Source organism: Lagenorhynchus albirostris, chromosome 2 (genome assembly GCF_949774975.1).
Source record: "Lagenorhynchus albirostris chromosome 2, mLagAlb1.1, whole genome shotgun sequence".
Classification (NCBI taxonomy): domain Eukaryota; kingdom Metazoa; phylum Chordata; class Mammalia; order Artiodactyla; family Delphinidae; genus Lagenorhynchus; species Lagenorhynchus albirostris.
The window spans coordinates 169,550,145-169,574,707 of record NC_083096.1 but is presented as its reverse complement, the minus strand read 5'-3'; the positions used below and the strand labels follow the sequence as shown (position 1 = coordinate 169,574,707).

At 41.6% G+C, this 24,563-nt stretch overlaps 1 protein-coding gene and 1 non-coding gene across 6 annotated transcripts in view; both read right to left on the bottom strand.

Annotated features, from left to right (window-relative positions):
* Window positions 1–24,181, bottom strand: part of USP48 (ubiquitin specific peptidase 48) — a 67,368-nt gene extending 43,187 nt beyond the window's left edge. For 2 of the 5 annotated variants that reach the window (XM_060141175.1, XM_060141176.1), the window contains exons 1-8: window positions 23,823–24,177; window positions 11,379–11,499; window positions 10,051–10,207; window positions 7,309–7,436; window positions 6,852–6,976; window positions 6,257–6,365; window positions 2,342–2,475; window positions 1,651–1,733 (exon numbers count right to left, since the gene is read on the bottom strand). In XM_060141175.1, coding sequence (XP_059997158.1) covers window positions 1,651–1,733; window positions 2,342–2,475; window positions 6,257–6,365; window positions 6,852–6,976; window positions 7,309–7,436; window positions 10,051–10,207; window positions 11,379–11,499; window positions 23,823–23,956 — 991 coding nt within the window. In that variant the 5' untranslated portion in view covers window positions 23,957–24,177. Of the gene's footprint in view, window positions 1–1,650; window positions 1,734–2,341; window positions 2,476–6,256; window positions 6,366–6,851; window positions 6,977–7,308; window positions 7,437–10,050; window positions 10,208–11,378; window positions 11,500–23,822 lie in introns of all 5 variants that reach the window. The other 3 variants (XM_060141177.1, XM_060141178.1, XR_009539063.1) reach the window with 2 other exon arrangements.
* Window positions 4,058–4,192, bottom strand: LOC132516598 (small nucleolar RNA SNORA18). Its single transcript, XR_009539419.1, has one exon. It is a non-coding gene; the product is annotated as a small nucleolar RNA SNORA18 (small nucleolar RNA).
* Window positions 24,182–24,563: the final 382 nt, after the last annotated feature.

Below are 24,563 nucleotides of genomic sequence, written 5' to 3'. Positions count from 1 at the left end.
GGTCTATAACTACAAACTACTGGATTAATTTTACCAGTCATAGCTAACAATTCTAAAATAAGAATTTTTATTTCTCTAATTAAAAATTACTTAGTAGGGCTTCCCTGGTGGCGCAGTGGTTGAGAGTCTGCCTGCCGATGCAGGGGACACGGGTTCGTGTCCCGGTCCGGGAAGATCCCACATGCCGCGGAGCGGCTGGGCCTGTGAGCCATGGCCGAGCCTGCGCTCCACAACGGGAGAGGCCACAACAGTGAGAGGCCCGCGTACCACAAAAAAAAAAAAAAAAAATTACTTAGTAATCCAACATACTAAAATTATATATACAGCTTTTTTGACTTATTATGGTCAAAGGTTTTCTTTACAATACAAATTGGACAAATATATAATAAATTGAATAATAAGAACTATTCAAAATCATACACTGGAGTCAAGGAAAAGAATAATTTGGGAATTCCCTGGCTGTCCAGGGTTAGGACTGGATGCTTTCACTGCAGTGGCCTCGGGTTCAATGCCTGGTCAGGGAACTAAGATCCTGCAAGCCACACAGTACACCCAAAAAAAAAAAAAAAAAAAAAAAAAGGAAAGGAATACTTTTACATCTCCTAAGTTTCTGACCCTGAGAAATCACTAAGCCATCAGGCTTCTCTAATTTCAAATAATTACCTAAACAAAGGAGGCAGGAAGCAAACTACTATGTAAAGTGAACTACTGCTAAAGTTTATTCATTCAGCCAAATATAATAGTAACAAAGTCCAGCAGCAACTTCTACAGTAGTTTCCTTCTTCCACAGGTGTAAATTTTAAACTCCAGTACTGATTAGAGAGCACCATACATTTTAAGGCTTAAATATTTACCACATCACCTCCCCCAACCTCCCCAATCATTTCTGTTGAAGGTTTTACTTTATGGCTTGCTCCTATTTATAAGCTGCCACCAGAACTTTTCTACGGAGACAGAGTTTATGATATAATTTCTGTATTAAAAATTTCACAAACATTAAGGTCAATCTTAAAAGAGAAGTAAAATGGTCTGTCCAGTATGGGCAGGAGAAACAAAGGGCAAGATGTTTCTTTTCTCTAACAAGAATCATCCTGTTTGGTAGGATGAAGACTACCAAAAGAAAAAGAAGAGTAAGTTATTAGAGACTCTGTCATAACATCCTACAACTTATCAGTGGTCATATATATAATTATAGCATAAATATTGGAACTAGGCCATCTAATGTTTTTGATAAAATGGTTTTTAAAAACGTGAATGGAGGCAGCTTGGAGACCCTTAATTTTACGAGGAATTACAGATATGGTATTGAGGCTAAGGTAACAAGCCTTGAGTACAGGAACAGCTAAGTATTTTTCATTTTTTATTCTTTTATACCATTAATTATATACTGGGTTGACCAAAAAGTTTGTTCGGGTTTTTCCGTGAACGAACATTTTGGTCAATCCCAATATACATCTATGAACCATCTAATCTTTGTTATGTACTCACTCATAGAAAATGAAAGTAACATATCGGCTCACCTAAAATGCCTTTGTTCTCAAAGATTAGCAAATAAAATTTAGTAGTAAAATGCTACTCTGTACTGAACACAAATAGATCACAGGTTCGTCTCTGAGCATTATAATTATCACTGCTTGGTAAAAATATTACCTTTGTGTTCCACATACGGCTCCATATCCAAAATTTCTGAGAAGCCAATGTAGGTGTTCAGCTTTTTCTTATGTCCCGTTTGCCTAACCAAGAAAAAGCTAATTATATTTATATTTAAAACAACCATAAAACAATGTATAAGGTCTACTGGTTATTTTAATAAACTGGATAGCAGCTAGGTAGATTTCATTTAGCAATCTTGCTCAAAACATAATACTGTCTTAGAATTGGGCAATAAATAATCAACACCCTAAAAGGTATGAATTTAAAGTGCTAATTCCAAACAGTACATTTCTAGAAGTTTTAGTTTTATTACAAAGGAAACCATACATGTTCCTGCTTTACAGAAAAAAGGCACATGTGAAAAAAAATTGCCTGATCTATCTCCATGGGAATGGCGGACGTACTGTAGTGAGTAGAAAATTTACTCAAGTCCTTATACAGTAAAACAGAATGTCAAGGAAATTCAGTTCCTACCTAAATGTCTGCTTTTCCTTGGCAGTTTTTAATAATTTTTCAGAATAAAAAATAAGGATTCTCTATTTTTCCAGTTCTTAATTATGACAGGCTGTAACTTTCATCCCCAAATCTTGACTTTCAAATTATAAGCATTTTACTATCTTATCTATGGTGAAATCTGTACATACTAGTCCACAGTGAGCAACAAACACTACGACATGCACATATTTACCTGTCAAAGACAAAACGCATTAGCTGTAAGTTCAGAGTACAAGGAAGACTAAGGAGTCGGATCTTCCTTGTTGCATTCTGTTTGCTTTGACAGTTTTCACAAAAGTATCGATTGTCTCCTTCTAATTTTTCTTCCTGATCAGGAATAAGACACATTTAAAAAAAAAAGAAAAGAAAAGTTTTTTTAAGTGATCAACCCTATGATGCAAATTATAATTTCATTTTAGTTAATAGCTTCTATTTCTATTCAAGCTCTTTAAGATCAAGTTATTATAAATAATGAAGGACACATAAGATTGTATTAGCTTAGCAGTGACATTATTAATTTGTATACAATGATTTAAAACTAATGTTTCTCTTTCCAAAACGTATGATTTTAAAAATACTTGGCTTTAGATCTTTTCTCCTGATAATCCCAATTCTGGGAATTGTAAGGAAGTAGGTTTAGAAAAGAAATCATAAGGGGCTTCCCTGGTGGCACAGTGGTTAAGAATCTGCCTGCCAATGCAGTGGACTCGGGTTCGAACCCTGGTCTGGGAAGATCTCACATGCCGTGGAGCAACTAAGCCCGTGAGCCACAACTACTGAAGCCTGTGCACCTAGAGCCCATGCTCTGCAACAAGAGAAGCCACCGTGATAAGAAGCCCATGCCCGCACACTGCAACGAGGAGTAGCCCCCGCTCACCGCAACTAGAGAAAACCCACGCGCAGCAACGAAGACCCAACGCAGCCAAAAATAAATTAATTAATTAATTAAAAGAAATCATAGGTACTTTGATGCAGCAAAATTAATTTTAAAACAGTGAAAATGGGCGGAAACTACATATGGGCAATGAATATGAAATTATATATACAAATTTCAAACACACACAGTTAAAGTTACTGAACCACATTCATGACACAAAACTAAGAGTGCAGAAAAACGCAATGTTAGAGCTAATGGTGGTTTCTTTTTAAATTTTTCCTTTTTTTATTTATGCTGACTTTCTGCACAGTGTAAAGGGTTTTTTTATTATGTGTAACATAGGCAAAATTATTTAAGTCAATAAATTTTTAAGGAATTTCACATGTTCTGATTCTTTCCACTGCCAATCACCTTAGTGATTATTTTAGTGATAATCTCCAAAGTCATAATCTTCAAGATAAGATAGCCCTTTCAAAAAGAAGTTTTGCTCAATCCACAGCTGTCATGTCAGTCAGTCCACAACTCTTTTAGTTGGGCTTCTTTGATCTCCAATGGAATACGGACAAACTTCAAAATTCCCCACCTATAACCTTTGGGATCCAGTTTCCTCAAGCAATTTACTGTAGGACCATGTTTAGGGTCAGGAGATGGATATGTCTGGTTCTGAATTTGACACCCTCTAAAATTGTATTAAGTTCAAATCATATTCATTCCTAAGCTATCACACCCTACAACAGTACAGATCGTTGGGATATGCCAATATCTAAGATTAAAAAAAGTTTGACTGTTAGGGTTTTCACAGTTTACTTGGCAGCTCTGTCCTTTTTTTTTTTTGCAGTATGCGGGCCTCTCACTGTTGCGGCCTCTCTCGTTGCGGAGCACAGGCTCCAGACGCACAGGCTCAGCGGTCATGGTTCACGGGCCCAGCCGCTCCGCAGCACGTGGGATCCTCCCAGACCGGGGCACGAACCCGCATCCCCTGTATCAGCAGGCAGACTCTCAACCACTGTGCCACCAGGGAAGCCCTGGCAGCTCTGTCTTATAGTTAGTTCTTTCCCACAGATACAACAGGTAGTTCTATGAGTAAAGGAAACCACATAGTTACTCTATGAGGCATTTCCAATGCTGTAGGTTTACAGAAAAAGCTCCATCGGGATAGACCTCAACCTCGTTTATGTTTCTATAAGAGCTTTTTGGTACAGATTACACTACAAGACAATAAATACAGTAATACAATACTAGTAGCACCACTTTATTCATTTGATCCAGGAAGCCACACTCGCCTATTTACTCAACTCACATCCCCCTCAGCATCTCTGACTAGCTGCTCCCCTATCTCTCTGATCTCTTAATGTTTGAATGTCCCAGGGTTCCGTCCTTGGTCTTCGTCTCTCTCATGCCCTTGGTGATTTGATCAAGCCCTGACTTCTCCCCTGAACTATACCTATCAAATCTAACATGCCCCACCGCAAATTCCTAATTCCTCTGCCAAACCTGCTCTTCCCACACTCCTTCACATCTTAGTTATGCCAACTTTATTCTTCCAGTTGCTCAGGGCAAAACCTTAGTAATCCCTGACTCCTCTCTTTTTCCCCATATCCAATCTACAATTTTATCAGCTCTACTTTGAAAAAACCCAAACACTGCTTATCACCTCTCCAGCTAACCCTTGGTCCAAGCCACCATCAACTCCTTCTGTCTGCCCCCTTGCCCCACCATCAGCCTATTCTCAAGACAGCAACCAGAGTTATCCTGTTGAAACAGATTACATCACTCCTATGCATACAGCCCTACATGGTATCTCATCTCACTCAGAGTCAGATTTCCAACAAAGGTCTACCAGGCCCTGTCTGATATGGTCCTTAGTTACCTCCACAATGTCATCTTCTATCATCCTCCCTATGTTTCAACCACACTGACCTCCCTGCTATTCCTCAAACCCCAGGCACATTCTTGTCTCATGCTCTACACTTGCTATTTCATCTGCCCCAGACACTCTTCTCCCCAATTCTTGGATGACTCACTACTCCACCTTCAATCACACTCCACATTCTCCATGCCCCTTCCCTGCTTTAGTTTTCTCCATAGCCCTTATTACAGTTGACACACTAGCTGTTTTACTTCCATTTATTTTATTGTCCGTCACTGGTCCCCATACCATTATCACTATAAGCTTCTTAAAGGCAAAAATGTCTGTTTTGTTCCATATGGTTATTCCCAACAGCTGAAACACTGCCTGAACATGTAAGCACTCATGAGAACTCAATGAGAACTTCAAGCATTCTAATGGTTGTGCTAAAGGAGGAGGAAAAGTACAAAATTATTTTAAGAAAGGAAGCTATATAATAAGCTCACCTATCAATACCATGCTATGTGTCTGTTCCTACATGATAACAAAGGCTGCCTCTTAGCAACTTTTCCACTCCAAACAAAGGGGAACCATTTCCCTGTCTCTGCGTAAATCTAAATATACAAAGAGGGACTTCCCTGGCTGTCCAGTGGTTAAGGATCCGTGCTCCCAATGCATGGTGCAGGGGTTCAATCCCTGGTTGGGGAACTAAGATCCCGCATGCCGCCTGGTGTGGCCAAAATAAACACACACACACACACACACACACACACACACAGATATGGAGTGGAGAGGCTGAAGAATGGCCGTATTTGATGTAAAAAAATATTTGCATTCAACACTGTCTAGTTCTCATTAAATGAAAAAGTAAATTAACCTTATGGTAACATCACTTACATTTTCTTACTCTGTTACACCCCAATCACACAAGTTTTTGCACATACATAACTCTACATATAAAATAAACTGAAACAGTCAAAAATTATTATTATTTTTTTTTTTTTTGCGGTACACGGGCCTCTCACTGCTGTGGCCTCTCCCGTCGCGGACCACAGGCTCCGGACGCGCAGGCCCAGCGGCCATCGCTCACGGGCCCAGCTGCTCCGTGGCATTTGGGATCTTCCCGGACTGGGGCATGAACCCATGTCCCCTGCATCGGCAGGCGGACTCTCAACCACTGCACCACCAGGGAAGCCCCCAAAATTATTTTAAATGCAGCCTACTTTAATATTTTATAATTTACAAAGTCTCTTCTACATCATTACATAAACAGAGACACTCGTATGTAGAAAAAGTTGAAATGATGAATTTATTCATAAAATCAAAGACATTCAGAATAGTGTTAATGAACAGAAACAACATATACGCCAAAATCTGAATACCTTCAAAAATTCTGAGATACAATCTGTTAACTGTTTGTGGCCTTGGATATTTAACTCCAGTTCATAAAACTTTGATAAAAGCTTAGATTCTCTGCCACACTGATTGCACCTATAATAAAGCAGAGTGATAAAATTAAGATCAGAGTGGGAAAAGCAATAACGTTCTACTGTACTACATCCTGGAAATACACAAAGAAGCATTTATTACCTTAATTCTGTCACTGAAATTATCTACACTATGTATATTCAAAAAAATAAAAACAAAGTGATTGATGAGGCCATGCACTTTATGCTTAGGAAAAAGTTTAAGAGTTGTTTTACTTTTAGTACTCCAGCAGGCTCCAATCTCATGCTTTCAGCCCAGACCACAGCCATGAAATAAACAGCAAGAGCTCAACCACAGTTCCCAACACCTGGATGCGTTCAACTCCAATTATCTAGTCAGTTGTTTACATGTTCCCATGGAAACATATTACTATAAATACTTCAGGTCCCATGATAGGCCACTAAATCCATAACCTGGAACTGAACTAGAAGACACAGAAGCAACCACCTTAGAATAAAATGCATGATGAAAAAGTGGAAACACACTTACACAGTTACATAAGCATATTCCCCACAGAACTGCTGTTGCACAATATTCCTCACATCGGGATTCTTTTGTTTAGACAAAGTATCTTCCAAAAGAGACATAAAGAGCTTTGAAAATTCTTGGGCATCCTACAATACAGGTTTGGGTTAATAAAAAGAAAAAAAAAAAATCATACCTTGCTTTTCAATTTCTGTTACAAATAGTAATAAGTAAAATAATCCAGAAACTTTGAACTTAGCATTTTGTACTTTGAACTTAGCATTTTGGAACAAGGACTAGAGCTATGCTGAATCAGTTTGTGCCCACATATGGATTTTCAGAAATGAGATCAAGGAAAATGTACAATATACTGAACAGTAAATAAAATAGAAAAAAATTAATTTTTAAAAATTTCTTCATTTCTTTCTATAAAGATTGTAAGGAATGCTTTTTATATTTAAAAAAAATAAAAGGTTCTTACCTGCTGCTGCCCTGTGTCCAAGCCCAAAGCTTTCACAAATCCCGATGGATCAATGTATCGCCTATTACTGTTTTGCAACAAGGCAAATAAGTACTGGAGATGCTCACAAATTGTTTGAGGCTCATAATCTATTAAAGAAATGTTTGTTCTTTTAAAAACTGCTACTTTTTAAAAATATGTACTCCTCTTCACATGAGAACATAATTATAATTAAACACCCTTATATCCAAACTATAATAATGTTTTATTATAGTTTTAAAACTTTAAAAGAAATCAGTAATCACATCTTTTGGAAGTCATGAGGCAGCCATGACTGTCTATATGCATCCCCTAAAGGCAAGAGGCTATACGTATGTTACAACAACAATAGCAATCATGACTATGGCTTCTAGAGTGTCAAATCACACCGAAACATCCATTCCAGTAATAAAAACCATACACTATATTTACTATTTGCATTAAATGGCCAAATACTTTAATATAATCTTATTAATGTGAACTTGCCACAAACAGAGCAAATGACAGCAATCTCATGCACACTGATTCAAACTTGAATGAACAATATAACAATTTACTGTTAAAAATCTTAAAATTTAGTTTCAAGTTCTAGTGAGTTCGGAGAAGGTATGAAAATAGGAAGCATGACTCTCAAGAGCCCTAAAAGATTTGTGTATTCTCTTCTGTGCCAGTTATTGATTAATTGCCTCTCAGCTCCAAATCCACCCTTCTTTGCTTGCTCTGTGCTAACAGAGATGAGCTCTGCAAAGATTCCTCCTTTGCCAGCTAGTGTAACGTTGAGTCTTGTCAGTAGAGGGCGCTCCAGGGTTCCACTCCGTGTCTCACCAGGCAGCAGCTTCTCCCGGCACCTCCTCTGGTAGCTTCAGTGGGATGCCTCTTGTGAGGCATTTCCTCCTGAATGACCACCCTGTGAATGACCTCCTGGATACTCTCTGCAAGAGATTCCAAGGCCCAGTACCTCCCTGAGGACAGTTTCCAGCTAGGAAACCCACTGAGGCATCTCAGCACCTTCTTGGCCATCCAGTGAGCTCAGGCAGGCAGTGCTTTCTCCAGTGAGGTCTGGATCTCAGGCCTGGTCAGGGGGGTGTGGGACTCCTTTTGTATTCTTTTTCAGCCCTTGGGGTAGTGGCTGCTCCCCTATCTGCTATATCTGTGTTTTTTCAAGTCCTCTTCAATTCTTACTAACCAATTCCCCTATTACTCTAATTTCCTACTAATAATTTTTTGTCAGTTCAAATCACTGTGTAGTTTGTCTCCTGACTGGTCTGAATGGTTTACCTCTTTACTACCAATTGTGACTCACCAATTGTGAAAAGGAAGTCAATAGTTCATTTGTAAAATAAAGATAAAAATCTTACTTCCTGGGGTGCAGGGGCTTTACAGGATGTTAAAAGCCCTTCAAGTAAGTTTGTATCTACTCCAACTTTCTTATTTTACAGATTAGACACTACATGAGATCTTAAATAACTTATCCTCTGCTGGTTTTCCTACCTGTAAAATAAAGGAGTAGTGGAGCTGGGACTAGAACTCAAGTCCCATCATTTCCAACACAAACCCTTCTCACTACACTGCACTGTGTCTGCTAATAGCACCAGAAATGCACACTCTTATCCGAGAACAAGGTTAAGGGCTTTGGTGAAATAGTAAAATCTAAGTGTTTAGAAATTAAAAAAACAAAACAAAAAAAAAAACCACATCTCTTGAAGATACATATTAAAACCACAATACCCAAAGGTGGCCATGGTACATCATTTTACAAAATAGACATTTAGTTTCCACTTGTTATTTAGCTATCTTCTCATTGGTAAATTTATACTTCTTCAGCAAAAACAATGCTAAAACTTAAAAATGATCCATTTTCCATTACTCATCCTTTACATACACTAATTCTTTAAATATCAATACCTTCTATACTATTAATCTAGATTTAAATATTCAGAACTATAGGAATAAAGCTTTGGGGAAACAAACTTAAGAATTTTTAAGCACTGTTTTGAACTGTTAACAAGGACCAAAAGTATTACAATTGTCTAAAGAGCAGCAAGAAGGAAGATGTGGGACTTACTTAGGAACCCTATCTTTTCTCTCTCAGAGCCAAAGACATGATGAGCTGTGTGCCCAAGTCAGATCACATAAAACACAGCACAGGATTTACAAATGAGAACAAGAGTCAAAGGTTCCCAACCTGGAGCTCCTAGACCTGTGTAATCTTATACTCACTTCCCTCTATCCCCCAGCTTTGAGAAGAAAAACCTGGTCATTCCATGGAAGTTCCATCTCAAAGAGAATAATCTCTAAATAGAAATATCAATTAGGAATAATAATCCACATATTATGCATAAAAAAACTAAATAATTCCACTAGAACAGTTTGAAACTGATTTCTAGATTTGCAATGAGTGTAGTCGCATATTAGTAGCTCGCTTTGCCAAGGTTGGTTAATTTAATCTTAATTTTAGAGGGTATTTTGTAAATCAGCCTATTTGGGAATCAAGACAAAAGGCTGTGGGTACACTGAAGTATTTACTAAGTCTCTCAAACTAGGCAAAAGAGTAACATTGTCTGCTTTACTGATTTCTCTCAATCACTAGAATTTAATGGACTGCAATCACAGTGTATCACAGAGGGAAACTGTAGTTGAAGTTTCCTCTATATGGTTGGTTCAAAGTGGTCTAGCTAGCAAAAAGCTCAGCAGTAAGCCCTCCCCATACCCATCCCCACTCACCTTTCTCTTCTTGGATACCATCTCCCATCATGTAGTCACTACAGGTGCTTGGACATAAGTAGAGCGCCTGCCGAAGCTCCAGGTTAAGAAACCACACTTGAAGAAATGTGTTGACATAACAAGTAGCTCCAAGGTTAGTGAGCCCCACAAATGAGTTCTACAAAGACACAAAATTTACAATTATAAAACCAGTTTCCCCTTAAATAAAAAAATTATGAAAAGGTTTTTTTTTTTTTTTTTTTTGCATTACGCGGGCCTCTCACTGCTGTGGCCTCTCCCATCACGGAGCACAGGCTCTGGACGCGCAGGCTCAGCGGCCATGGCCCACGGGCCTAGCCGCTCCGTGGCACACGGGATCCTCCCGGACCGGGGCATGAACCTGCGTTCCCCGCATTGGCAGGCGCACTCCCAACCACTGCGCCACCAGGGAAGCCTGAGAAGTATTTTTTTTTTATTTGATTAAAAATGTGTTAAACTGCCTCAACCACTAAACCCTGTGAGCCTCTCTCAGGAAAGGTTAGGGCATAATTATCATGAAAGCCCCATTTGGGTTGACTATGGGAGTGGGGAAAGACTTAGGACAGCAACTCTAGCCTTCTCCAGCCACTTAAATCTAAGCTTAAGAGAACAGTTGGCTCTAGGAAACATCAATTTTAAACATATGTACATAGGTTTTTCATTTGCTATATTCCTAAGAGCCCAGCATTCAGCAGAATGACAAAGTGAAACTTCCAGAAAAGTTCCTTTTTATCCTATAGATCTGGGAGATGGGGGGATGGAGGGAGTTAGTTGCAATTTTTTCCAAAGATAAGGCTGAGAATTCCTGAACTTACAAAGAATCGTTCTTTTTAAGAGAGAAAATACCTATACAGGTGACTATATTGTAAAGGCCAGGCTTTATCGTTAGAAAGTATTAATGTGTATTAGCGTTAAAAAAAAAAAAGGTAAAACTTCTGTTGAATGTATAATATGTAAAAATACAAGCCCAAGAAAGCAAAGTAATATCATTGAGAGCTTGTGCCCTGGATTTACCACCTCCTTTAAAGAGACTTAAAAAGAGCTCAACATAAAACATGCTACATTAAAGCAAACGCGGAATCAGCACTGAACTAAAACTATTATTTAAAGGCTTACTGGATTACATAGCTACCTGTTTTAAAGCATACCATTAAGAACTGTTCCAATTCAAGTGGTTTAGAGTCTTCAGTTCCACTACTGATCTTAAAGCTGCTTAGGTTACCTGAAATCAGTAATGGTTTCTGATCATAGGCACAAAATAAAACACGCAAGAATGCCATATAGAAATCGCTTAAAAAATGATGGCTTACCTTTTTTCTCCTCTCACAGTTGGGGTCATCAATGTTATGAAAACTATTTTCATCTATTTCTCCTAACCAAATGTGCTCACCAATCCCAACCAAGCAATTCGGATTTCCTTTGCAGTTTCGTCTATGAAAAAATATTGTATGATTAAAAAATACCATAGTTCCATGGTAAAGAAATATGCAAATTAAAACTATAATGATACCATTTTTAAAATTCTATTTCTCATCTATTAGATTAGCAAAACTGAGAAAGCATAATATCACACCCAGTTTGTGAGGCTGTGGGGAAACAGAACTCATCTACTGCTGATGAGAATGCCAACTGGTAGGACTCTTACAGAAGGGAATTTTGCAATTGCTAACAAATCTACATACACACCTACTTTTTGACCTATCCATTTCACTTCTAAGAATTCATCCTGAAGATGGACCTCCAACAGTGCAAAAACACATACACTAGGTTATTCATTACAGCACTGTTTGTGACTGCAAAATACTGGAAACAACCCAAATGACCAAACATCGGGAATATGGTACATCCACACAATGGAGTACCACACAACTGTGACAGGAAAAACACATGACGATCTCTGTGAACTGATGTAATTTCTAAGATATATTAATGAGCAAAAAGCAAAGTACAAGAGAGTTATTTATAGCATGCCATTTTTTATGTTAAGAAAGATGGGGAAATAAAATACACATGTATCTGCTCATTTGAGCAAAAAGGAAAACACGAATGTATATATGCATGTGTATAACTGAATCACTTTGCTGTACAGTAATTAATACAACATTGTAAATCAACAATACTTCAATGAAAAAATAACAGTATTAAAAAAAAGAAAAACACCAAAAGGATAAATCAGAGACTAGTGAAACTGGTTACCTGTAGAACATGAGTAGGATTAAGATTTTTTTAAAAAAAGAAGCGTTGGACATTTTCCTGAATATACCGTTCCATACACTGTTGAATTTGGGGGCCATGTGAATGTTACACACAAATCAGTAAGGATGGAGGGAACCCTAAATTCAACACAAACAATAACATATTTCAATTGAGTTACATACACTGAAAGGAAGAGGGTGGGGCACTGACCCAAGTAACTTGAACTTGGTCATTAGCAAGTTTATTAGTGTCAGGATAAAGACATAAGGAACAAACAACAAACTTATTTAATAGCTTCCTTTTCAAAGATACATGGGTTAACAATTCTGAAACTTTCTGTACATTCTGCAATTTAACAAATAAGTACATGTATACTGGGGATGAAGGGAATCAAGTTTTGGAGAGGAAAGTTACAAATAAGGGAAGAAGAATAAAACCAACCCTGCAGTATTGATTAGGAATAACAGGTGTTAAGTCAAAATCCACAGGGTCTTAATATATACAGACAGGTAGATTAGTGTTGCCAGATAAAATACAGGACAGAAGTTATTTGAATTTCAGATCAATGACATATTTATATTTTTTAAAGTATTTGTTGTCTATCTGAAATTTAGATTTAATGGGCAGCCTAAACGAGACAGCTTTTTTGTCAGCCGAGGGCCTAAGAGCAGTAACACGAACACACCGAGCAAGCAGATCTTGATTTCTAAATATTCCCCACGCGAAGAACCCAGAGCTCCTGGGAGAGATGGCCAATTTGAAGTCTGGGCAAGATAAACATGGACATACTGCTGTGCCCCCAAAATAAGGATGTACTCAAAGAATGAGGGGGGGGGCTTCCCTGGTGGTGCAGTGGTTGGGAGTCCGCCTGCCAATGCAGGGGATGTGGGTTCGTGCCCTGGTCTGGGAGGATCCCACATGCCGCGGAGCGGCTGGGCCCGTGAGCCATGGCCGCTGGGCCTGTGCGTCCGGGGCCTGTGCTCCGCAGCGGGAGAGGCCACGGCAGTGAGAGGCCCGCGTACCACAAAAAAAAAAAAAAAAAAAAAAAAAGGAATGGGGGGACATGTTAAAAGGAAGAGGTTGTACCCAAATCTGGGACAATCTGAGCAACAAAATAATGATCGGATTACAACCCGCTCAATAATGTAGGAATCCATTAGTAAGGTGGGTGGATGGACGGATGGATGAGAAATCTCCTCCTTAAAGAAAGCCAACTATCAATGTGGAAGAAAGGACAGAATTAGAAATTCACCATTTGGCTGGCATCCATCAGATTAATAACGAAATCATGCAGGATTGTCAATGGATGCCAGTGTAGGAAGGTTTGAGGAGGAACGGAGTATTTACATAGTCTCAAAGTATCTCAGCACAAGTTGTTTATTAATTACAAAAGGAAATATAGCTTTCAGTGGAGAAACCTGGCAGATACCACCTAACCAAAGGATCAAAGTTTAAGTAGCCAGTAATGGGTCTAATTAACTGTATGCCCCTCCTGGTGTGATGCACTAAGAGCACAACATCACTTCTGTGGTTTTCCTACCAAAGTGAATAACCTAAACCCAATTATAAGCCAACACCAGACAAATCCAAGTTGAGAAGCTTTCTGCAAAGTAAGTGTCCTATACTTTTAAAAAACCTCCATATAGAGATGGGGATATATGTATATGTACAGCTGATTCACTTTGTTATAAAGCAGAAACTAACACACCGTTGTAAAGCAATTATACTCCAATAAGGATGTTTAAAAAAAAACCCTCCATATGATGAAATACAAAGAAAGACTGAGTAATTATCCAGATTAAAGGAGACTTAAGATACACAACTGACTGTAACATACGAGCCTAGATTTTCTTTTGCTGTGAAGGACTTTATTAAGTCAGTATGTTCTGAATATTTCAGGTTACCCACTAAAGCTTTATTGACAGCAGTAAAAGATTGGAAACACTATAAATGCCCATCAATAGGAATCTGCTAAATAATACAGCCAAGCAATGGAAAGTACTGTAATTAGGAAAAAAAGATAAGGAGAAACTTTATTATGTTGTGATATGTAACAATATCATTAGTTGAAAAAAGCAAGGAACAAAGCAGTGTTTAAAAATGGGTGTGGGGGGGACTTCCCTGGTGGTGCAGTGGTTAAGAATCCACCTGCCAAGGCAGAGGACACGGGTTCGAGCCCTGGTCAGGGAAGATCCCACATGCCGCGGAGCAACTAAGCCCGTGCGCCACGACTGCTGAGCTTGCACTCTACAGCCCGCGAGCCACAACTACTGAGCCCACAAACCACAACTACTGAAGCCCACGTGCCTAGAGCCTGTGCTCCGCAACAAGAGAAGCCACCAAGATGAGAAGCCCATGCACCGCAATGAAGAGTAGCCCCTGCTCGCCGCAACTAGAGAAAGCCCACGCACGGCAAAGAAGACCCAATGCAGCCAAAAATAAGTAAAATTAAATCTTTAGGGTTTCCCTGGTGGCACAGTGGTTGAGAGTCCGCCTGCCGATGCAGGGAACACGGTTCGTGCCCCGGTCTGGGAAGATCCCACATGCCGCGGAGCGGCTGGGCCCGTGAGCCATGGCCACTGAGCCTGCGCGTCCAGAGCCTGTGCTCCGCAACGGGATAGGCCACAACAGTGAGAGGCCCACACACCGTTAAAAAAATAAATAAATAAATAAAAAATTTAAAAAAGGGTGTGAAGAGGACTTCCCTGGTGGTCCAGTGGCTAAGAACCCATGCTCCCAATGCAGGGGGCCCGGGTTTGATCCCTGGTCAGGGAACTAAGATCCCATCCCGCATGCCAGGTGGTGTGGCCAAAAAAAAGTGTGTGTGTTTGGGGTATGACAGACCTGTTTGTTTGTTTGTTTAGATAACAAGACGCACTATAACCTGGGAACAACCATCTTTGAGGAGGTTTACCTCTACCTGCTGGCTGCAAAACTAAGAATAAAGGGCTTCCTATGTTCCCCCATCACATTTTGTATCTTTCAGATTTAGAACTCTGGGAAGTACTACATAATTGGGAAATCAGTAAATAATTGTTCTTAATATTCCACTTAAACACACTGTCTTCTTGGCTTTAAAAAATAAAAATGAAAACAAGTTTGGCCAACTTAAGAGCAGTTTTTTCAGGAGTATGTCAAAGCCAGGTTGGAAAGTAACTTACTAAGGAAATAAAAGTACAACTGATCCACTGTGGGGCGAGGGGGGAGGATCTAAAAGGAGTTATTTTTTGTGCCTATAACTCACCTCTAATGGTAAAGGACTACTACAAGGGAATTACAATGAGTAAAAGCAATCTCTCCTTTTACACAGAAGTAATTTTTCTCTTCTACCAAGAGAAGATATAAAGAAACAAACAAAAAAACCTGATTCAGAGACAGGGGAAAGCAACCTAAAATCTTTCCTTGGAATAGGGGCAAGGACTTACCAGGCAGATTCTTTTTAAAAATAAATAAATAAATAAGGAAGATTCTTTTATTTTTTATTTTATTTTTTTTTTTGCAGTACGCGGGCCTCTCACTGCTGTGGCCTCTCCCGTTGTGGAGCACAGGCTCTGACGCGCAGGCTCAGCGGCCATGGCTCACGGGCCCAGCCGCTCCACGGCATGTGGGATCCTCCCGGACCGGGGCGCAAACCCGTGTCCCCCGCATTGGCAGGCGGACTCTCAACCACTGCGCCACCAGGGAAGCCCTGCAAGGTCTTTAGAACAGGAAAAGTTAGCATCAATAACTAGAGTGAAAATGTTATCTCTAAAACTAAGTAAGCATGTACTTGCTCTTTCCAATATGCTTTTCAAAGGTATACCAAGTTTGTTTTCTCCTCGTAAACAAGGGAGGGGTAAGTCCTTCACAGGTTTTGGCTGGGAAGACAGGCACTCTCCTGTGGGTCAAAAGCACAGATCATTCTCTCAACTACGGTTCCATTAGAACCATTCTGATTTTAGTCTCCTGTTCCTAACAACAAAATAGAGAAAATGAACAAAAGGAGGCTCTCCTTGTCCATGCTCCTCCCCTCCCACACACACAATAAATCTTGTCCACTTGGTCCAAAGTTGGCCTCAATGAGCAAATAAAATACACAGCTATGAAGTAAAAATGTCACGCAACAGGTTTCTTTAACTTTAAAAAGACTTCCAAAAACAGATGTGAGAAGCTGGGAGCAACTGGTATTATTTAGCCCTAGAACGCTGGCATTGTTTTTTTGTTTTTGCTTTTCTTAAATTAACTGATGGTGAGGTGTTACTGAATAAGGTTCCATCAGCTAAAATGCCATCACCGTGTAGATGAGATGAACCTGTGTTAAAGCACCAGCCGCCACCCTCCTCCCCAGAGAACCTATGGCTTCCGGGTGCCTAAGGACACACTCCAGGTGAGAATCAAAGTCAGTGGTGAGCCACTGCATTAAAAGTAGCTTAGGCTAACCAACTAAAGCTTTCCAAATTGAGGCCAAGCCTTTTTTTGGTACATGGGCTCAATGTTGTGGAGGTTTTTTTTGTTTATTTATTTTCTTGTTTGGAGCAGTGGAGAATCTACTTAAGAAACATAAATCATAAAAACATTTCTATTGGGACTCCCTGGTGGCGCAGTGGTTAAGAATCTGCCTGCCAATGCAGGGGACACGGGTTCGAGCCCTGATCCGGGAAAATCCCACATGCTGCGGAGCAACTAAGCCCGTGCGCTGTAGCTACTGAGCCTGCGCTCTAGAGCCCGCGAGCCACAACTACTGAAGCTCGCGCGCCTAAAGCCTGTGCTCTGCAACGAGAAGCCACTGCAATGAGAAGCCTGCGCACCGCAATGAAGCGTAACGCCCACTCACAGCAACTAGAGGAAGCCCGTGTGCAGCAACGAAGACCCAATGCAGCCAAAGATAAATAAATAAATAAGTAAATAAATAAAAATTTATATTATAAGCCATTACTTCCAAGCCAACCTAAGCAGTGCAGCAGAATGCCATGTACAGAAGGCTAGATGAAATCCCCCTGTAGAAGAAAACCTCTCCCAGTCTCCAAAGCCCCAAGCTCCTTTTTATCCCCATTAGGAGTAGGCTACAGGTGTCAAGTATCATCTATCATCCTGTTTGTACCAATTTTCTTATAGTAGAAAAATACTTCTGCATACCTGTTTCCATCAGTGTAAGAGACAGATCAAGGAGGCTGAGACAGGTGAGACAGGGACACATGTTTACATGTTTGATGTGTAAATACCCTAGCCTGTTGACTCAAATTTATACAACTTACTTGGCCCTAGAAAGCATCTGAATTTGCTAATGCTGACTTAAAAAGCAAGTAACTTTTTCAAGGTCACAAGTAGCCCCGATTTAATCTAGGTAGAGTGATGCCATTCACCTTCTCTGAAATAATAAGTTCCTACAACCTTAGTGGGTACCCTCTACCCACTCCCCACTGGTCTTCTTCCCAGAAACCCTTCCTTCTGCCTACAGGGGAATCAGAGAGGGAGAACTGAATCACAAACAAAAACAAAGCATGAAGAGCACCATCCTGGTTCTCCCCTGGCTCTCTCCCACTACTCGTATCTCATTTACTTATGCATCAGTCGGCTTACGACTAGGTTTTTGTTTTGTGTGGCAGTTGACTATTACTGTACATGCCTAGTTTCTTCAGCTCCCCCTACCTTTTTTATTTTTCTTTGAGAACAAACTGTTCCTCCATTCTTGTGGTTCTAGCAAGAGCTGCTGAGATGCAGCTCCCATCTAGCACCCAAAACCAGCCTCACAAGATATTTAAAATGGGAACTGAGAGAAAGACAAAACAAACAACCCCAAAATAACAATCCCTCTTCAGTAGCAGACCCTTCTGACAGCTTAGCTGTCCTAACATTAAGAAGGAAACAACATGCTGATTTGCATGAGAAACAGCTGTAAGAGGTTCAGACTCTCTCCTGGGCTCAAGTGTTTCCCTGCCCTAGCCATGATTTATTTGTCCACATCTTTCCTGAATTAAAACAAACACCTCCCTAGATTTGTTAACTGAGGCACTTCCCTTACACTATGTTAAAGTTTCTGTCACCTGTATCTAGGAACCCTAACAAATATGGACTAACGAAATAAAGCTTTTTCTGTTATTAACTTACCTCCAAGAGCCAACAATCCATTTCAGTCTCTAACAGATCTCCTAATTTTTTTTTTTTTGGCCGTGCCACACCGTTTGCAGAATCTCAGTTCCCCAACCAGGGATTGAACCCAGGGCCACGGCAGTGAAAAGTCCTAACCATCAGACTTCCACGGAACTCCCTGATCTCCGAATTCTTAAAAACAGCTTTGCCCCTCTTCCTCTAAGCTTTCTTGTAAGACCAGTTAACAAACACAGGGGAAAACATTCAGCTCCAGAGAAATGTGAGTTTAAAACAGCCATGAAAGATGTTTTCACTTATGAAATTAGCAAAAAAAGTTTTGGTGATGGACTTCCGTGGTGGTCCAGTGGTTAAGACTCTGCTTCTGCTGTAGCGGGCACAGGTTTGATCCCTGGTCGGGGAAGTTCCACAGGCCGCGCAGTGCGGCCAAAAAAAAAAAGTTTTGATCATGAATCATGGTAAAGTGAGAGTCGCTGTCCATTCATTGTTAAACACAACGCTTTGGGGAAAACTTGAGAAAATGTCTCAAAATGTTAAATGGCACCAATATTTTGTTTCAATACTTCTGGGCACGTGTCCACAGAGTATGTTTGACACTGTGGCAATAAAACAAAATGAAGAATTCTAACAGGTACTTTTTTCTCTAGGGCCATGGATATAAGAACACCAAGTGGCTACAGCAGGAGGCAGAGGGCAGGTTCCCCAAATGTTTGGTATGACATGTTAAGCAGCTGTGACGTTATTCGCTGTGATTTTAGGCCAACAAACGCTTTCGCAGCAATGTAAATGATGGACCGAGGCTGAACAAAGCCTGAGACATAACAATTTTCCTAGTCTAAACCAATTTAGTGGCAATGCAAGCAATGGAAGAAAGCTGAATTCCAGCATATCAATGCAATGAAATAGGACTTGGGAGCTGATTAGATGGTGTGGGCAAGAAGGAAAAGGAGACATCTGCAATGATATCCAAAACTGTACAGAAAGGAAACCATTTTTCACAATCAAAAACTCCAAAGTGGGAAAAAAAACAGTAGGCTAAGTATCTAGGGGTGCAAAGTTCCTTCTACACTGACCATAGGTAAGAGTGGTAGTTTTAGCTCTGTTTTGACAGATCTCCAAGGATCTGTCATTTAGGAGTATGTTTTCCAGCACAATGGACAGAAATTTAGTCAATGATTTCATAGATGCTATGCAGTACAAAAAAATTTTATTATTTGAATGGGAGAGGAGGGTGGAGATATTACTCCCTCTGCGTGGTCATTTAAAGAGTTATTGCTTTGTTTTTCTCCCTCAACACCTTTTAGTTTCTTGGCTCTTAGGACATCATTTCACACAGCCCAAGTAGAAATCAATGAAGGATAGCAAGCCAACTCTCCTGCTTCCAGGGAAGACCCCTGACTACACTAAGGCTTTGCCTAATGCAGCACCAGATTTCTAAAAAGTGATTTGTGTGTGCACACAGAGAGAGAGAGAGAAAGGGAAAAGGAAAGAGAGGGAGGCAGGGGGAGAGAGAATAGGTTAACCAATGATTACTGAAATGGTTCCAATAATAACCATTTACTGTCTGAATTTTCCTCAAAAACTTCAACTTGTTTCTGTAACTCCAAATGTCACCACTCTATCAGAATGACAGTTGGTTAGGTTAGGTCCATTAACTGAGTTCAGGAACTCCCTTCCAAACTAGTCCCCTCTAATTAAGAACATCCTTGTCCCTCTACCATTTTATTTCATAATCACAAACGGGTCTCTAACCAGATGTCAACAAATAAGGAATTCAGAAGGCTCCCCATCCTTTGACTGGGTGGGGGGGAGGGGCGCTACAGCAGGTCACTGCCTAACTTTAACCCCTTTCCAAAACTTTGGTGACTGACTCAACATTCCCAGGCTCTTTGTGCTATGTGCCGGTTCAAAGAAGGCAAAACCTCAAAGAAGGCAAAACCGGACTTCCCTGGTGGCGTAGTGGTTAAGAATCTGCCTGCCAATGCAGGGGACATGGCCTGGTGGTGCAGTGGTTAAGAATCTGCCTGGCCACGCAGGGGACACAGGTTCAAGCCCTGGTGCAGGAAGACTCCACGTGCCGCGGAGCAACTATGCCTGTGCGCCACAACTACTGAGCCTGCGTGTCACAACTACTGAAGCCCGCATGCCGAGTGCCCGTGCTCTGCAACGAGAAACCACCACAACGAGACACACTGCAACGAAGAGCAGCCCCTGCTCTCAGCAACTGAAGAAAGCCCCTCAGGCTTCCCTGGTGGCGCAGTGGTTGGGAGTCCGCCTGCCAATGCGGGGGACACAGGTTTGTGCCCCGGTCCAGGAGGATCCCACATGCCGCGGAGCTGCTGGGCCCGTGGGCCATGGCCGCTGGGCCTGCGCGTCCAGAGCCTGTGCTCCGCGACGGGAGAGGCCACAGCAGTGAGAGGCCCGTGTAACGCAAAAAAAAAAAAAAAAAAAAGAAAAGAAAAAAAGAAAGCCCCTGCAGCAATGAAGACCCAACGCAGTCAAAAAATAAATAAATAAATTAGAAAAGCATTTTAAAAAAAAAGGGAAAAGAGAACCCACAGAATGAGAAAATATTTGCAAATACATGGGACTTATATCCAGAATATATAAAGAATTCTTGTAACTCAGTAATAAAGATAATCCAATTTTAAAATGGGCAAAGGATGTGAAAAGACCTCTCTCCAAAGATCTACAAATGGCCAATAAGCACATGAAAAGATGCTCAACCTTATTAGTCATCAGGAAAATGCAAAGCAAAACCACAATGAGATAGCACTTCACACCCACTAGGATGGCTATAAGACAAAAACAGTGTAAGGATGAGAAGAAAATGGAATCTTCATATATTGTCTGTGAGTATGTAAAATAGTGCAGCCACTCTGGAAAACAATTTGTCAGTTCCTCAAAATGTTAAACATAGTGATCCTATGACCCAGCAATTCCACTCCTAGGTATATATCCCAAAGAACTGAAAATAGGTGTTCAAACAAAAACTTGTACACAAATGTTCACAGCAACACTATTCACAACAGCCAGAAAGCGGAAATAACCAAAATATCCATCAACTTAACTATGCTGTGAGATGATGGATGTGTTAATTGCCCTGATCTTGGTAATCATTCCACAAGGTCCATCAAATTACCATGCTGTACACTTTAAATATAGTTATATTTGTCAATTATTCCTCAATAAAGTTGGGGGGGAAATTTAAATCCATCAACTGATGAATAAAATGTGGTATATCCAACAATGGAATATTATTCAACCATAAAAAGGAATAAAATACTGATACATACTATAACATGCATGACCCTTGAAAATATTATGCTAAGTGAACGCCAGACCAAAAAAAGGCCACGTATTGTATGATTCCACGTATATAAAATATCCAGAATAAAGAAATCTACAGACAAAAAGATTAGTGGTTGCCACGGGGTGGGGGAGGGGGAAATGGGAAATGACTGGAGTTTAATGGATATGGAGTTTCCCTTTAGGGTGATGGAAGAAGTTCCAGAACTAAACAATGGTGATGTTTGTACAATATCGTAAAGGTACTTAATGCCGTGCAATTGTGTACTTTAAAAATAGTGGGACTTCCCTGGTGGCACAGTGGTTAAGAATCCTCCTGCCAATGCAGGGGACACGGGTTCGAGCCCTGGTCCGGGAAGATCCCACATGCCACAGAGCAACTAAGCCCGCGCACCACAACTACCGAGCCTGCGCTCTAGAGCCCACGAGCCACAACTACTGAGCCCACACACCACACTACTGAAGCCCGCGTGCCTTGAGCCCGTGCTCCGCAACAAGAGAAGCCACCGCAATGAGCAGCCCCTGCTTGCCACAACTAGAGAAAGCCTGTGAGTAGCAACGAAGACCCAACGCAGACAAAAATAAATATTTTTTTAAAAAAATGGTAAATTTCGTTGTGCGTTTTACATGACTTTCACAAAACGATTTTTAATGAAATGAAATACTGACAAATACTACAACATGGATGATCCTTGAAAACATTATGGTGTCAAAGAAGCCAGTCATAAAAGTCCACATACTGTATGATTCCATTTACATGAAATGGCCATATGAATAGGCAAATTTAGAGGCAGAAAGCATATCAGTAGTTACTTCGAACTGGGGGGTCGGGGAGTGGGGTTTACAGGGAGGATTGAGTGCCAAGCTAACGGATACAGAGCTTCTTTTAGGGGGGTCGGATTGTGCTGAGGGCTCAACAACCCTGCGACTATACAAATAAAAAATACTGGGTTGTACATTTTAAATGGGTGAATCATATGATGTGTGCATTATATCTCAAAGCTATTTATGAAAAAAACTGCTTGGATATAAACCTTGCAATTGCAGCTTAAAACTCACATCCGTGACATACCCCTTATAGTGATCTCAGCTAATTTCTACTCCTTTACTTCCATTAAAATCATAACTATTACAATGAAAGAGTTTATAATTTTTGGTTGCTCTGGAACCTAATATGTGGAGAAACTGACTGAAGCTTATCTATTATACACGGCCACGTCATTCCAGTACTGACTGTTGCTCTCCTCATGAGCCAGACTCCCAGAGCTTGGAATTATTCGTCTGCTTTATGGAAGCTCTCTAACTTGTTTCACTTCTCATACTAGACCTAAAGCTCCAAATCTGAGACCTTGACTTCCATTCCTTCCGGATCCCACCGTGGAATGTAAAAACTCCAGAAAGTCTTTACTAAATGCTTGATGAAAGGCTACTGAGCATGCCCGGCTTGGCCAAGTCAATTCAACAACATTCCGGACACAAACTATAGTTCCCGCGTTAAAAGGTGGAAAAACAGCTAAGGATTCGATCTAAAAGGAAAGACAAGGTTCACGGGCTAAGTAGAAGTGAAGGACAGCACTTACACAGCTCAAACTTTGTACTCGGTAGAATGGTGTTCAGTCAGAGCGACCCCCCACCCCCCAAAAAAGGCTAAAAAATACTAGATTACCGAGAGAGGGGAAGGTCAACTGGGGATGAAGGGTACCGATGACGCAGACTAACCGTACGTTTTCCTAAAGCCGCCCTACCCAAAAATATGATCACGCCTTCAGCGTCAACACCAATACGAGATGTACAGTGATGAAGCTCACTTCGCAGAAGTTCCCATTTTACAAACCAAAAAACCGAGCAGTGGCCAGGATATACCAACCACCAACGTTTCCTAAGGTCTTAGCTCCTGCCTTCAACCATCTCCACCGCCATCTTCTAATAAAAACCCAAAACCTTTCTGAAGGGCTTTCAGCAGCATCACCTCCGTGCAGAGCCCGGAAAGGCTGCCTTTCTCCCAGGTCGCCCAGAAGGCGGAAAGGAGGAAACCTCCACCTTGTTCTCTCCACGCCCGCTAGATACACGGAAAGGGCCGCCGTCTTCCTTCCCCCAGCCCCGGGCCTGGTTTTCCAAGGTCCGACGCGAGGGGGGCGCGAGGCCCGGTGCGCGGGCCTCACCTGCACACGCCGCGGATGCAGGGCTCCAGCCAGATGCGGTAGGCGGTCTCGATGTGCTCCTGCGACACCTCCTCGGGCCGCACCGTCTCCGCCCAGCGCCAGGCCGCCTTCTCCAGCTGCAGCCGCGGGGCCATGGCCTTGGCCCGAGGAGTGCCTCCTGAGCCCGGCCGCCCAGGCTGCCGCAGCCGCCTCCACCACCGCCCAAATGGGCTCCGCCACCTGCCAGCGATGAGGACCAGGCGCTCCCTCAGCCAGCTGGCCAGTCAATCACCTGCGCGCGCCTCTGCCCGGGCGCCCGCCCGCGCGCCCGCACCCGACCCGCACGACCGGCCGCAAAGCGCCTCCGCGGACACCCGACACCCCCCGCACCCGCAGACGTTGTAGGTGTACTCCCCGCCGCGGTGGGCGCATGCGCGTTCCCAGCAGTCTTTGCGCCTCTTGCCCGACGGGCGGAGGAAGGGGAAGCCGCTAGTCGAGACCCTTGCCACGTCCTCACCGGCGCTGCAGGGGAAGCGACGTCTCAGCTCCTGTCCAGGATAGCGTTCTGCGCACCACTAATCTTCCAAGTGGGCACCTGGAGAGCTAAAGTCTGCCTGTTCTTGCCCTCTGGTACTTCCCCTTTAACCGTGAAGGATCACGCGAGAGGCTACTCAACGCACACCATAGGTCCGCTGGATTGTGGGGTGGGACCTGAAACCTGGGTCACCAAAGAAACCAGGGTCGGCTCTCTGGAAGGGTTAA